The following is a 15,631-nucleotide window of genomic DNA, read 5'->3' on the forward strand; positions in this document are numbered from 1 at the left end:
AGGGAGTAGGGAGAGAGGCGGGGAACTGGGAGGGGCGTTCCAATCCTAGTCGACCGAGGACTGCAGGTGCTAGGCAGAGTTGGTGTAGGTGGGTTCCGGAGCCCAGCAAGGGAGGGGAGGAGGCTGGGGCGGGACGGGAGGCGGGTGGGGGAGAGAGGGAGGCGGGGCTCGGGGCCAGAGAGGCTGTCCTTAGACAGCTCTTCCCATGCCGGGCAGTTTGCTGCATCTGGAGGAGCTCTCTGGAGAATCTCCAACCTCAGAGCGGGCCTTCTTCTACCGTAAGTACCTACAAATGAGCGCATAGTCCAGTGGCTGAAGATTAATTACTGGCTACAAAATCCTAAACAAAACCCCGAAAGACCCCCCTGCTGTGATTAATCGCCGTAAATCAACTGCTCCCCAGTCTTTCCCCCCACCTCCTTCATCCCTGCCTCTCTCCTTCTTTCCCCCGATCCGAGCCCCGCCTCAATGAGAACCTCTGGGCAATGTGGATATCTCCTTTCCTTTCTCTCAGTCTTCCTCCAAACCCTAAGCAAACTTGTACCCAGCACCATTGGAGCCCTTACAGTTTGATTGCTGGAGCCCAAAGAAGCTACGAAAAGGGCTGGCCTTTAGATATTTTGTACATATCACTCTCGAAAGCACTGCGGCGCTGCCTAATAGTGGGGAAAGTGCTTGGGGTAGAGTACAAGGGGACCGTTAAAAAAAATAGCCTCAACTGCCTAAGTTGGGGGTGGGGTGAAAGGGCAAAATGGGCGTGGCCAGATTTGAACCTCAAAGGTTGTTTCCCAAGTTCCCTGAGCATAAAATTCATCATCTTGGCTGAAATGATATGGTACAATTCTGTTTTGTTTTGTTTTGTTTTAATAATTGAGGAGTGGTCAGCCATGCTGAGAAATTCAGCTTTTCTGACCCCACTCCAGTTACCAAGAAACAAGACCCAGATGTCCATGTGGTAAGGCTGGATCAGGCTGGATCAGACTGGATCCTCAGAGGGCATTCCCTGGGTACAATCCCAGGTTGAACTCTTTCCTTGGCAAAGAATCTAGCTTCCCCCAATAGATCCTGGCCCCGTGCCCCAAGGGGAAACAGAGCAACAGGGTGGTGTCCAAGCTTTGACCTGGCATTGAGAAAATTGGGGACAAGGGGTTCTAGGGATTGGGATGGGAAGAGTTTCATTATGGTCTTATGCCAAATTATAACCCTTTCTGAAAAATGAGACAAAATACACCTGTTTACAAGAAACGTACACAGCATGCCGGGCACTATACACTCATTTTCCATGATCGAAAATAATAACACCAGATACACATTAACAGATAAAGAAAAGTTCAGAGACTATAAATTAAGCACCCTTCAACACAAAAAACATGAAAATCAGGGCCCCAGCTCTTCTTGAATCTTCAGAGTGTCAACCTGTTGTTCTACCCCCAGGCGTTTGAAAAGCAAAGGAATCTTCCACTTCTCCATTTTGGGCTCACTGTTAGCCTGTTAGGGTTAGACCATGTTAGAGGCTGCTGGTCTGCGATAAGTTTAGAAAAAGTCATTCTCTTTTCCTCTTGTGGGAGCTGCATCTACCTCACCCTACTGAGGTAAGATCAAATAGCTGAAGGCAGACGGGATTTTGTACTATGAGTAGAGGTCTCGGGGAGGAGAATTCTCCCAAGTTTGTGCTGTGAGGATACACCTTCCCTAGGTGGAGAGGGGAGAGAAGAAAGACGATCCACCTCATGTATATGGAATACATATGGTTGGGAATTGCTTCTGGAAAAAATGGAAAAACCTCTCTGAAATCAAATATCTCTTCTCTGTTCCTTCAAATTCAAACAGTTCCATTTTCTCCAGTGGTAGTGAACAAAGCTGCTTAGAAGCTAAGGGCAAGTTCTAAGAGGGATCTAATTCATACTTTCATTAACTATGTGGAAGCAGCTGGATTAACTAACACATACTCCAGATAGGGTATTAAGCTTTGGAGGTAAGGGATAAGGGTGCATTGTAAGCACTCCGTACAAGGGAAAGTCTTTATGATGAAGTAGGAGGTGTGACAGGGAATGAGGAAGGGATCAGGAGAGATACTGGCTCTGGCCATTTGAGTGTCAGCCTTGGACAGAAAAAGAAACTTTAATTTTTATTTAGTATTTTCACTTTCAGCAAATTTTGTATCCTCCCTAAACGCCATTTGCCCCAGCAACAAAATGGCAGCAGTGGTAATGTGGTAATAATGTCTTTTTATTAAGCTGTTGGGTGCCTCAGATGCATGTGTGAGTGCATGCGTGCACATGCTGTGTGTGACTAGTGCACATATCTAATTAAAAATCTCAAAAGGTGCGTCCACTTCCCCCACTCAGTAGGATTTCTTTAGGCTCGTTTAAGGTCGCCTTCTGTGCCTTTGAAATCTCAGGGACAAATAAACATTTCAACAAAAATAATGTCTTGGATCCCAGGGAAAGATCTTGAGTAGAGAGCCTGGGAAGGGAAGAAAAGTGACAGACAAGTGGCCTTATTAACAAGCTAGTGGAATGTAAGGTTGTCATGAGTAATGCAGAGATCACACCGCAACTTGAAAGAGCAGAACTAGACCCTGGGCAAGAAAATGTCTTCTTTTAGATTCTACTACCTTTTAAGAAGAAGCAAAGCCTTCAAGACTTGAAATACACATCCTGCACCAGAGGGCCCATAGGCCGGGACAGGCTAGAGTGACAGCCATGATGCTTCGGACCTTCACTCTTTTGCTCCTTTGCATTTGTAAGTACAGGGAAGGGATGAGAAGCAACAACAATGATCCTCTTAGAGAGGCTCTTGTGAGCAGGCTCCTGGGGGACCTGGGGAGTTTGTTGAGGTTGGAGGGGGACAATGTTGAAAAGTAGACTTTCCCTTACCATTCTCTTTTCAGGGCTCAATCGGGGTATGACTTCAATGGGTAAGTGTCTTCCAGTCTGGGATTCTAAGGTACTGGCCTGTCTGTATAGCTTTGAGCTACCCAAGAAAAGCTACTTGGGAATCAAATCATCTTCCATTACGACTTGATTTCCTGAGAAATATGCAGAGCGTTCTCCCGCTTTAGAAGGAAGCCTATACCCCTGCTCAGTTGGATACCTGGGACAAATGCCCCTGGTACTCCTCTCCCAAACCCATCCAGGAACAGACACTCCCACTTCCACAAGAAGGCAGAAGTCAGCCTCTGGGCGGGTTAGAGTTAATTTTAAGGTGTGTTGTGGGGTGGAAAGGGTTGAGTGCTAATATCTTTCTGATTTTGGGGAAAAGCAGCAGTGGAATCTCAACCAGAGCTATGGATAGAGTCCAACTACCCCCAGGCCCCTTGGGAGAACATCACACTTTGGTGCAAAAGCCCCTCTCGGGTATCCAGCAAGTTCCTGCTGCTGAAGGATAACACACAGATGACCTGGATTCATCCTCCTTACAAGACCTTCCAAGTTTCATTCTTCATAGGTGCCCTTACTGAGTCCAATACAGGTCTTTATCGATGCTGCTACTGGAATGAGAAAGGCTGGTCGAAACCCAGTAAAATTCTAGAGCTAGAAGCACCAGGTGAGACAGCAAGACTAAATACTCAAGAATATTCTCCTACTCTTAGCACTTAAAATCACCATCCCAGGGAAGGTTTTGTTGAAGTGATTCATTTACCTCAAATGTATGCATGCATGTGCGTCACAGATAACACATAAGCGCCTACTCCTTAACAGACAATGCACGTAGAGGACGCAGCTCTGGAAGGGTGGGGCAAGGAAAAGTTGTTCAGGGAAGGCTCATTTAAGCCTATCTCACCTCTCCTGCTATCTAAGCAGCACCTCCCATTCTCTAACTCATATCAGTTCATTCTGTTTTATTTTCCAGGCCAACTCCCTAAACCTATCTTCTGGATCCAGGCAGAGACCCCCCCTTTTCCTGGATGCCATGTTAATATTCTCTGCCATGGATGGCTTCAGGATTTGGTATTTATGCTGTTTAAAGAGGGATACACAGAGCCCGTAGATTACCAAGTCCCAACTGGGACAATGGCCATCTTCTCCATTGACAACTTGGCACCTGAGAATGAAGGCATTTACATCTGCCGCACCCATATCCAGATGCTCCCCACTCTGTGGTCAGAGCCCAGCAACCCCCTAAAGTTGGTGGTAGCAGGTGGGTGTGCCCATGGCTGCTGGCATCTGACAATTGTTATCCCAGGGATCATGGCTGGTTGAGCAAAAGTTTGTCATATTACTTGCCTTAGCCAGTTTCTAGGCCCTGCAAAGTCAATGAGGTAGAGTTTTTTGACATTTTCCTGAGCTACAAATTAGAATCTTACATGCTTTAAAGCAGATAATCCTTTTGCTTGTTAGTGAGCCTCCCCAGCTGCTCAGCAACTTCATCTTGTCATGGTTTTACTGTCCTGTACTTGTTGATCACCATTCATTCATTCATCCCATATTTATTGAGCACCTAATATGTGCCAGGCATTGCCAGTACAGTCTTAAAATTGACTTATTAAAAGGTTAAGTGTATTTTCAATGGTTTATTTAAGAATGGGAAACAGACTGCATCACTGTGCCCATTGATGTAAAACAATCAAAAGAAATAAGAAAAAAGGCAACAGATTCCTTCACCCCATATCACTAGAGCCAGTAAAGGCAGCACCAAGCTCTAAACACAGAAGACAACTCCCCCAAAGGCCCAACTGCTAGAAAAACACACTCCAGCTTCAACTCCTCCATCCCATGCCCTGGATGATTCCAAACAAAGTTGTCTACATTTATGTAGTTTCTACTGCAAGCAAAATAGATCTAGGGAAATCGTGATGATGCTACAGAAAGTACCCCTGATTTCTAGTTCCACCCGTGACACTGCTTCCCTGTGTGATGTTGAGCAAGTCATGTCACTTCTCTGTACTTTTGTTTTCCCCATTCTAACACAGGATAACAGTACCTGTCCAATCTTTTGTACAATGTCACTCTGTGCTTCAATTTCATGATTTGAAAAATTGCTATGAGAGTAATGCCTACCTCACAGGGTTGTTGTGAGGATTTGCCTAAATAACATGTATAGTGCCTGGCACATAAGTTCTCAATAAATGGTAGTTAATAATTTTATTAGTATAGCTTTTTCTTGAGGATCAAAATACAGAGGACGGTTTACCCTGTGTATATGGATGCTTGTGGTACACACACCCTTTCACCATAGTTCCCCACTAACACACATTTCAGCAATTAACGTTAACCAGGGTTTCCACTTCTCTGTTAATTTTAGGATGGTAGGAATTTTATATTATTGACACTCAACAGAACTAGACTGCCATGTTTCGTGGCACATCCAAAAAGCTCCCATGAGTATAGGACAGAGCTGAGCCTTCCATAATAGATGAGCTGTATAGCTGGGATTTGAGTGGGGATAAAATGGAGTCATGTGAAGCTAAAGTTTAATAGTACAGCCATATTAGAAAAACAATCCATAGAAATAAGGGTGGACCCCATTACATTGGCTTACTCCCTATTGACCTCCTCCAACTTCATGCTGCAAATGTTGGAAGTAGGCTCCTAAAGCAAGACTAATGTGTTCATATGCTCTTATCAATATTTCAGTGAAAGTTATGCTCTACAAGATGGAATCAAAGTCATTTTTAGAGGTGTATATTTCCTAGCTGTGGGAGGAACTATATTTGTCATTTTAGAGACCTGAAGATACAGGGAATCGTGGATGTAGACAGTCCCCTGAGGCAAGCACCTATACCTGGATGAGCTCACAGTGGAGTTAGTAGAGTAGGATGGAGGGAAGGGCTATAAGAGAACTTACCCCTGATTCTATACATGAAGAGGCATAAATCTAAGGCAAGAGAAGGAAGGAAGCCTACATCCCAATCACTGTTTTTGTCCAAAGAAACTAGGAGAATAAACACAGATAGGAAAAACACTAGCCAAACTGTATCTTAAGGGTCTCTTCCCTTTCTAGGTCTCTACCCCAAACCAACTCTGACAGCCCATCCTGGGCCCATCCTGGCACCAGGAGAAAGCCTGAGTCTCAGGTGCCAAGGGCCAATTTATGGAATGACGTTTGCTTTAATGAGGTTGGAAGACTTGAAGAAACCGTATTACTACAAGAAGCCAATAAAAAATGAGGCATATTTCTACTTCCAGGCTCTGAAGACACAGGATACAGGGCACTACCTCTGTTTTTACTATGATGGGTCATACAGGGGCTCGCTGCTTAGTGATATCCTGAAAATCTGGGTGACTGGTAAGACATGGGTATGCTATGGAATAGGTTATAAAGCTGCTTCTGACTCCCTCCCCCATCCTTCACTCAATCACTCAGCCAGGGATAGTGGTGGTGATCAGGAACAGAATTTGTGGACCACACTGGGGGATTTGCAAAGTTCAAACTAGAAGACAGAGGAAGGAGCTAGCCCTAAGTATTAGAAGCAGTAGAGAGTTTTACCATTGGCTATTTGTATTTTGGGTTTCATCCTAGACACTTTTCCCAAGACCTGGCTACTTGTTCAGCCCAGCCCTGTGATCCAAATGGGTCAAAACGTGAGCCTGAGATGTGGAGGATTGATGGATGGAGTGGGTCTTGCACTCCATAAGAAGGGAGAAGAAAAGCCCCTTCAGTTTCTGGATGCCACCAGCAACACTGGCAACAATTCATTCTTCCTAAAGAACGTGACCTACAGGGATGCTGGCGTCTATAGCTGCCACTATTATCTTACCTGGAAGACTTCCATTAAGATGGCAACATACAACACTGTGGAGCTGATGGTTGTAGGCAAGTGATCCTAACTGGCTTTAATTTTACTGTTACATATTTGCTTTTATCGTTATTAGAGTGCTCTAACGAGGGAGGTTTTAGTGGCTCCTGCGCTTTCCTAGACGTACAAGCTAATGAGAAAACACTAGGAATATGGCGTAGGACTTTATTTCCTTCAGGAACCTTCTCTCGTGAGATTGACCTTAAGTCTTATCTCTCAGCATGACACAGCCCCACTGTGAGTCATGAAAAAATTAAAATTAATTTCCTTCAAGCCAGGGAGTGTTAACAGGTATGAGCTCTTCCAGATTGAAATTAAGAGGCAGTAGTCTTTAGAGAACCATGGAGAGGGGAAAAGAACTCTAAACACACAAAGTCTGAAGTCACTGACCAAATGTAAGTGAAAAGAGAGAATCCCAAATGGGGAGCTGTGAACCATTTGGCCTGGCAGAGGGTGCTGACTCAGTGTCATTGCTAACTGTGGTCTCTGGATTGGTTTCAGATAAGCCCCCCAAACCCTCCCTTTCAGCTTGGCCCAGTTCCGTGTTCAAAGTAGGAAAGACCATCACCCTTCAGTGCCGAGTATCTCATCCAGTTCTTGAATTTTCTTTGGAATGGGAAGAAACAACAACATTCCAAAAATTCTCAGTAGATGGAGACTTCATCATCACTAACATTGAAGGGCAAGGCACGGGTACCTACAGTTGCAGCTACCGTATTGAGTCACACGCTAACATCTGGTCACATCGCAGTGAGCCTCTCAAGTTGGTGGGGCCAGCAGGTGAGAAGATAACTTCCCATACGAGTATACTCGATATCCTGGGATTCCAAAACAATGACCAGAAATATATGGGAAAGGGAGTAAGGGGTTGGAAATCAGGACCTATGAACCTAGGCATGCTTTCCTTGGGTCTGCTACAATAACTCAAAGGAGTGGCCAGAATATTTTGAAGACTCCTTCCTATTCTCCAGGAACAGATGCTTGCTCTGTGACCGGCTCCCCTCCCCCACCATGACATTATCTGTCTGACCTCATCCCATCAAGGTTTCTGCTTCTGATCTCCTCTAGTCACAGGCTTCCTCCCCTGGAATTCCATTCTGAATGAAGCTGTCAGGGTGTCCTTAACGGTGCAGTTTCTTTCCTTGCTGTTGCTAGTGCTGTGGATGCAATTGGAAGTGTTACAGACTGAGACTCAGGTAATTGTCTTTTGCTCAGCTGTTGTTGCTTCAGGCTAGCTGACTGTATTGCAGAATGGGTCAGTCCCCAGTTATAGTAAGCATAAGGACACATTCTTAGGTTCCTCCTCAGCATCTAGACTTACAGGTCAAGGCATGCTCATTCCATCTGTTTCTCTTTCACCTCACAGAAGGGTCATTACCCAAGTGGAGTCATGTATAGGTTTCTGGGGCTAGAAGAATAATCAGAAGCATGTTCCCTAACCACTACACCTCCTACAGTGCCCTCATTTCCTCTTAAACAGCTTTGTCCACAAGACATTACAGATATCTTCCCTATTGATATGGTGTGAACATGCTTATAAGAAGCCGTGCTGTTTTATCTTCTGGCTTGTTAGCTATTCCAATCCTATTTTTTCAACATTACCCCTCACATTCAAGGGCTAGAGGGAATATTTTAGTCCATTCTAGGTTCCTTACAAACAAGTTTTTCTGTTACTCTTGATTCCTGCTGTCTGTGCAGAGCACCCTTAGGGTAGAGTTTTAAGCTAGATAGGCATTTGATAAGACAATAAATGGAGTCAGAGGATCAGATTGTTTCCTCTAGCCAGGAAATACAGCCCACACGATCCTACTGCCATTTCTTTACATTATCCTTTGGACCATTGATCTCTCTTCCTAATCCCCATGGTTTTCTAAGGTTATTCCAGTTGGCAATGAAAAGAGAAATGACCGTTCTTAATTGAGTAGAAATCTTACTTTGCCTACTTCCTTCCACCCCCAGCTTCTGGATGTACCTGTCTGTCACCTTTGTGTGTCTGGGAAAGATAATACACAATGAAAGATCACTGTGACTCCGTGTGTCTGTGTTTTCCAATAGGATCTGAGAGATAGTGTGCCAGGGCAACAAGTGGTTTCTGGGAGAAAAAAAACATCCTTGGAGTTTTCAAACAGTGTTCCAGGAGGTCAATTTTTTTTGCCCTTAGATCTGCCCTAAATTTCATATGCTTTAGGCTAAGCTCCTAGTGGGATTATCCTACTCCAAGAATCAAGCATCAAGGAATAAGACCAGAATCTAGATTTCATAGAAAGCAACTTGAAAGGTTGTTTTCCTGACCAGAAAAAGGCTGAGGATAGTCACTGTTTCCTAAGGCAAACAAAATTGTCAGTTGAATTTCGGCTTTATACCTCCTCATTGTCCAGGAGGCAGAGCCCAGCAACAGGGCTACAGATTTGTAGTCACAATCTATGTAGTGGAGGGATCACCCGCTCTCTGACAAGCTAGCTCAGGACTGACAGGCAGTCTTCTGGTAATTCATCAAGGCTACCTAGGCAACCCTTCCATAACAAAGGCAGGTGAGACAGGTCAGTCTGAAGACCAACACTACTACAGGGACAACTGCTTCCAAACTTAAACTTGATGACTGAGAAACACTCAAGGTTGCTCTTTCCACCCCCACACGCAACCGCCGGGAGCTGCTGAGCTTCAGGGGTTCTGAGAACTGGAGATACAAAAGCACTTTCCCACCTGACATCTCATTTGCAGCAGCAACCTCATCAAGAGCCATGGAAAGCTAATATATAATACAAACTGGGGGTGGGGGGCAGACATGAGGGGCACACAGTGCAAGGGGTTTGTAGGCAGCTAGGCCCTCAAGAAGAAGTCATCAGTGTCAGAAAAGATTATGTCCCATTATCCTGGTCATACCCAATCCCTATTGGGTAGAGAATAAGCCAATGACATAAATTGCCGCCCCCTTCTCTCCGCCCTCCCCCTAATCCCAGCAACTCCTCTCATCTTTTTTTTTTTCTGGTCTCACTAGAGAAGCCTGGTTGTTGGGAACAGCTCAAGGGGTTGCCATGCTCTCCATACTCATAGCTCTTCTTTGCTGTGGTGAGTACAAAGGTGGAACAGGGGTCTGGGCAGCAGGCTGGGGCGGGGGCAGTCTTGGTGAGGAGGGAGCCGAACCTGACAAGGGTTTCTTTTGCAGGGCTGTGCAATGGGGCATTGACAGAGGAGATTGGTGAGTTTTTTCCTGCTCCAGACTGGGACATTCCTCTCTGGAGATCCGAAATAACTACAGAGTGTCAGTGTCAGTGCCCAGGGAGTGACTGGTTGGGAGGGAAGGACAGCCAGGAAGGGGCACTTGTTAAAGCTACTGGCAACGTTCAGTCTCCAACTTTGTCTTTCTGCCTGTAAAAATTTCCTTCAGGCTCCTGTACTTTTGTGAGGCTCAGCTGAGACAGCAGCTCCCTTTCCCCAGAACGTAGAGAAAGAAGCAAGATAGGAAATAAAGGCTTCTGATTGAAGGGGAGGGGGCGTGTGATCGGGGTAGGGGCTTTAAGAGAAAGGAAAGGAGGGAGGAGGAATACCAAGAGAATGGCTTTATTAACTTTGCTGTTTCTAGAAATCATCATGCCAACCCCTAAACCTGAACTGTGGGCAGAGACGAACTTCCCTCAGGCCCCGTGGAAGAACTTAACCCTCTGGTGCAGAAGCCCTTCTGGCTCAACTAAGGAGTTTGTGCTACTAAAGGACGGGACTGGGTGGATTGCAACTCGCCCAGCCTCAGAGCAGGTCCGGGCTGCCTTCCCCCTTGGCGCCCTGACCCAAAGCCACACCGGGAGTTACCATTGCCATTCATGGGAGGAGATGGCTGTGTCGGAGCCCAGTGAAGCACTTGAACTAGTGGGGACAGGTAAGAGAAAGCTGAGGGTCCTCCCGGAGTGCCCCTGGAACTCCTGTGCTGCTGAGAGTAGATGGTGGGGGAGGGGGTGAGGAAAAAAGTAAGAGGAAACAGACTGAGGAACTCAGGGATACATTTCGGTTTGCTTGTAGAGAAAGTAACTGAGCGTCCCATCCTCGGCACTTCCAAACTTTTGATTCCCTAGCCATCACGTTTTGTTTTCTAGACATCCTTCCCAAACCTGTCATTTCGGCTTCCCTTCCAATCCGGGGCCAGGAACTGCAGATCCGATGTAAAGGATGGCTGGAAGGCTTGGGGTTTGCTCTGTATAAGATGGGAGAGCAGGAACCTGTCCAGCAACTCGGTGCTGTTGGGAGAGAAGCCTTCTTTACAATTCAAAGAATGGAGGATAAAGAGGAGGGCAACTACAGCTGCCGCACACATACTGAAAAGCAGCCCTTCAAGTGGTCTGAGCCCAGTGCTCCCCTGGAGCTTGTCATAAAAGGTAGAGCTGAAGAGAGTGTGTGGAGGAGGAGGGGCGGGAAAGTTCGTGATAGACACTCCTATGTCCACCACAAACTTTGCTGCTGGTACTAGGAGCCTGTGTCCAATCTTAGAGCCAGGCAGGCGTGGCTCTGGGAGTGCCAGGGCCTCTGGCTGCACGATATTAATAGCATAATTGTTATTAATAGCTTGAGTTTGTGGAGGGTGATTTAATTTTCTGATTATTTTCCCATCGATTATCTCCTTTAATTATAGAGGGAATCTTGAAGTGAGGTGAAGCAGCTACCATTTTCTTCTTTTACCCCGATGGGCAAATTAAGGCTCCAAACTATGAGTCACAAAGAAAGTTTAGTCTTTCAATATACTCCCTGCCTGGTCAGTGACAGTGAGGATTTCTCTGGAGGCAATGAGGGAGAGGGGTGAGGGATCCCTCTAAAAACAAACAAATGAACAAACAAAATCATCAATGCATATATGTCTGAATGAAACACGTCTATCAGACTGCCTCCTAAAACCATTGTTTGTTGTATTTGCTTCTTATTTTTTTGATTTGAGTTCGTAATGTTTTCTTTTTCTTTTCTAGAACTGTACCCCAAGCCTTTCTTCAAGACATGGGCTAGCCCCGTGGTCACTCCTGGTTCTAGAGTGACTTTCAATTGCTCCACCTCCCGGGAACACATGAGTTTTATTCTTTACAAGGATGGCAATGAAATTGCATCCAGTGACCCGGTCTGGGGGAACCCGGGAACCAGCACAGCACACTTTCTGATCATCTCAGTGGGCATTGGTGATGGAGGAAACTATAGCTGCCGCTATTCTGACTTTTCCATCTGGTCTGAGCCCAGCGACCCCGTGGAGCTTATTGTGACAGGTTAGGGAGGAAGTCTTCATGGGGGAATACTGACCCAAGAGAGTGGAAGGACTGCCAGTAAGAGGAAAGGACACTCTGAAGGACACTGAGAATGTTCTTAGGACAGTGTTTGGCATATGGCAATAAACTGTCCATGTAGGACAGCTGCTCATGTTACTATCGTCACAAGAAAAAAAAAAGGGAGTGGGGGAGGCCAGTAATTCACTTCTGAAGAAAGAGGTGAGGAAGATAGGGGTGTTCAATCCAAGAACAAAACTCAAGTTGCCTTTTGGAGCTAATCCTTTCAGGGTTGGCCTTGAGCTTTGGGTTGAATATCCGCCTTTTCCTGAGCTGTCAGGGATTGGTGGCTGGATAGCCCTCAGAGAATAGGAGAAAAACCTTGAAATGTCAGGTACATGTTATACAGCCATGACAAATGATCATATCAAAGGGTGTTTAATGTCATAGGAAAGGATTCACAATATAAACATATCAGACGATTTATCCCTTCATGCACTGGGGTCTCAATTACATAAATACCCTCAGCTCAGGGACATAGTCGTGTGTTAAAATATAAGAGGAAAACTAGGTAAGGAATAGTTATATTTGAGTTGGTAAAATTATGTTTTCTTCATTAGTTTTTTATTGCATTTTCTAATTTTCTGCAATAAACATATATCATCTCCTATAACAAAATTATAAAAGCTATTTGCAAAGTGTGGGGAGCAGTCTTCTCTTATATTATAATCTTTTTCATTTTAGAATTCTACCCCAAACCCACTCTCCTGGCACAGCCAGGCCTGTGGTGCTTCCTGGGAAGAATGTGACCCTGCGCTGTCAAGGAATTTTCCAGGGCATGAGGTTTGCCCTCTTACAGGAGGGTACTCATGCTCCCTTACAGTTCCAGAGTGCCTCGGGGACCTCCGTTGACTTCCTCCTCCACACTGTTGGAGCAGAGGACTTTGGGAACTACAGCTGTGTCTACTATGAGACAACCATGTCCAACAGGGGCTCATATCTTAGTACCCCCCTTATGATCTGGGTGACTGGTAAGGACAGACAAAACATGGGGCTGGGATATGGTCAATTGAGCAGGGCCTGTGGGGGTTAATGTCTCCTAAAACTGTAGGACAAATTATGGAGGGGGTTCAAAGCAAAGCACTTATCATGGTGGACAGCTAGCAAGGTTGTATACTCATATCTCACCCATCTTTGTTCTCTGTCTAGACACATTCCCCAGACCATGGTTGTCTGCTGAGCCTAGTTCTGTGGTCACCATGGGGCAGAATGTTACTCTATGGTGCCAAGGACCAGTCCATGGAGTTGGGTACATTCTGCACAAAGAAGGAGAAGCCACGTCAATGCAGCTTTGGGGTTCCACTAGCAATGAAGGGGCATTCCCTATCATCAATATATCTGGTGCTAGCATAGGACGTTATAGCTGCTGTTACCACCCTGACTGGATGAGCCCTATCAAGATACAGCCTAGCAACACTCTGGAACTCATAGTCACTGGTAAGGGGATGAAACCATGGAATGGGTGTTGTAGTGTACATATGATTAGATTCACTGGTTCATGGAAGATATTTTTTAAGAACTCATATAGAGGCAAACAGTAGTCTCGCCGCTTTATTTATGAGATAATAGGGGAGGTCATGGAGGAATAAACTTTAAAATGGCTGACCTCTGACCAGCAGTTAATTTCTTGTAGGTTTACTCCCTAAGCCCAGCCTGTTAGTCCAGCCTGGTCCCATGGTAGCCCCCGGAGAAAACATGACTTTTCAATGTCAAGGAGAACTGCCAGATTCGACATTTGTCCTGTTGAAGGAGGGGACACAACACCCCATAGAACAACAGAGGCCAAGTGGGTACAGAGCTGACTTCTGGATGCCAGTGGTGAGGGATCAAGATTCTGGTGTTTACAGCTGTGTTTATTATCTGGATTCTGCTCCCCTTGTGGCTTCTAATCACAGCAACTCTCTAGAGATCTGGGTGACCGGTAGGTTCTGAAACCCAAGAAAGCCTTTAGATTCTGTAGTTTTTAGGCCTTCTAGAGGTTACAAATAGTACAAGAATTGGTGGACTTTAAGGCCACTTCTTTTAACTCTGTATTCTCGGTTTGGTTACAGATAAGCCCCCTAAACCCTCTCTGTCAGCGTGGCCCAGCACTGTGTTCAAACTAGGAAAGGATATCACCCTTCAGTGAGGACCCCTGCCAGGAGTTGAATTTATGCTAGAACACGATGGAGAAGAGGCCCCCCAACAGTTCTCAGAGGATGGAGATTTTGTCATCGGCAACATGGAAGGGAAAGGCATTGGAAACTACAGTTGCAGCTACCGGCTGCAGGCTTACCCTGACATCTGGTCAGAGCCCAGCGACTCCCTGGAGCTGGTTGGAGCCGCAGGTGAGTGGGTAATGCTTCCAGGAACGTTCCTGTTTTCATGCTCCTGGGAGCTCAAGAACAGTCTCCACAGAGATAAAGCAAAATAGGAGACAGCAAGGGTGTGGAGTTGGAGCCCTCAGTATATCATACCTCTTATGAGGAGAAAAACCAGACGTCGTGTTCACTTAGAGGTACTGAGTGACCCAGCCTATTCCCCTTGCACCTTGACTGGTCATTTCTTCCACAGCTCAATGCATGGCTTGCATGCGGCTCTGGGGAGGCAAGAGCGAGAGGACAACCTAATATTTAGAGAAACACTGATGTGCGAAGCTACAATTCTGATTTTTTGATATACCACAGGGCCTGTTGCTCAAGAGTGCACTGTGGGTAACATTGTCCGAAGTACCCTGATTGTGGTGGTTGTGGTAGCCTTGGGGATAGTGCTAGCCATAGAGTGGAAGAAGTGGCCTCGACTTCGGACTAGGTAAATACTCACTCAGCTCAGCTCAGTTCCAGAAATGGAGTGCTGCTGGAAAAGCCATGATCCAGTTACTTTTCTGGCCTCTGAGTCCTGCTCTACGATTTGTTATCAAGACCCTTTCCCATTAGTTTTGTATCTTTTTCTTTGTACAGGGGATCTGAGACAGATGGGAGAGACCAGACCATAGTCCTTGAAGAGTGTAACCAAGATGGAGAACCCGGCACTACCACCAATTCTCCTTCATCTGCTTTGCAGGGTGTCTCAGTGGAACAAACAGTCCCAATATAATTACCCTCTCCTTTACAAGAGCTTTCCTCTTCTGTCTTTTACCTGCAGAGACCTGAGAATCCCACTTGTTTACCCTGGAATTCCGCAGCATTTACTGCTTCTTGACCTCTAACTGCCTGAGTTGGGTCAAGAGGGTTCTGGGAGTGACAAGCTCTACCAGGTCAAGCTGTTTCCTTTATCTCTCTAACTCCTCACCATACTGATTTACTGGTGCATGCGATTCTGTTTAAAATGTCTTCTTCTGAATAAAGAGACTATTCACTATTTAACTGCAAACCAGACCATGGTAGTGGTCTTTTATTTTTGTTTGTTCTATTTTGCACTACACTAGCAGAAATGAAAAAAGGAAGCTTAGTACAGAAAGCAGTTCAAGGATTGGGTGCAGGAGGAGGGCAGGAGGATTTCCAAATAGCAGTTCACCGTTTAGTTTAAGTTATGGACACTGAACATGATGCCCTTCTGCCCTTTCATCCTGTCCCTGAATGACAAGGTTCTGTTCAAGTTAAACATGAGGAGAACA

General features: G+C 45.7%; 3 protein-coding genes across 5 annotated transcripts; all 3 read left to right on the forward strand.

The window, feature by feature from the left end:
* The first annotated feature begins 57 nt into the window (after positions 1-57).
* LOC116888870 (immunoglobulin superfamily member 1-like) lies at positions 58-5,090 on the forward strand. Of its 3 annotated transcripts, XM_032890132.1 has the most exons (6): positions 58-88; positions 217-278; positions 2,608-2,745; positions 2,894-2,920; positions 3,265-3,549; positions 3,856-5,090. In XM_032890132.1, exons 3-6 carry the CDS (start codon positions 2,706-2,708, stop codon positions 4,203-4,205), a joined length of 702 nt encoding a protein of 233 aa, XP_032746023.1. In that variant the 5' UTR covers positions 58-88; positions 217-278; positions 2,608-2,705; the 3' UTR covers positions 4,206-5,090. The 3 variants fall into 3 exon arrangements, with proteins under 3 accessions (XP_032746023.1, XP_032746022.1, XP_032746024.1); XM_032890131.1 differs by lacking the exon at positions 58-88 and having other exon boundaries at positions 182-278; XM_032890133.1 differs by lacking the exon at positions 58-88 and having other exon boundaries at positions 200-278; positions 3,268-3,549.
* On the forward strand, positions 4,799-6,767 carry LOC116888153 (immunoglobulin superfamily member 1-like). The gene is made up of 3 exons (XM_032889480.1): positions 4,799-4,886; positions 5,947-6,231; positions 6,466-6,767. Exons 1-3 carry the CDS (start codon positions 4,799-4,801, stop codon positions 6,765-6,767), a joined length of 675 nt encoding a protein of 224 aa, XP_032745371.1.
* Positions 6,768-9,722: 2,955 nt separating this feature from the next.
* On the forward strand, positions 9,723-15,390 carry LOC116888869 (immunoglobulin superfamily member 1-like). Its single transcript, XM_032890130.1, is given in 12 exon segments — positions 9,723-9,811; positions 9,909-9,941; positions 10,326-10,616; positions 10,831-11,109; positions 11,692-11,979; positions 12,721-12,753; positions 12,756-13,007; positions 13,186-13,473; positions 13,670-13,957; positions 14,088-14,363; positions 14,703-14,826; positions 14,976-15,390. Coding segments are annotated over 12 exon segments (2,322 nt in total). The 5' UTR covers positions 9,723-9,777; the 3' UTR covers positions 15,112-15,390.
* The last annotated feature ends 241 nt before the right edge of the window (positions 15,391-15,631 follow it).

This window comes from Rattus rattus, chromosome X (assembly GCF_011064425.1).
Source record: "Rattus rattus isolate New Zealand chromosome X, Rrattus_CSIRO_v1, whole genome shotgun sequence".
NCBI classification, from domain to species: domain Eukaryota; kingdom Metazoa; phylum Chordata; class Mammalia; order Rodentia; family Muridae; genus Rattus; species Rattus rattus.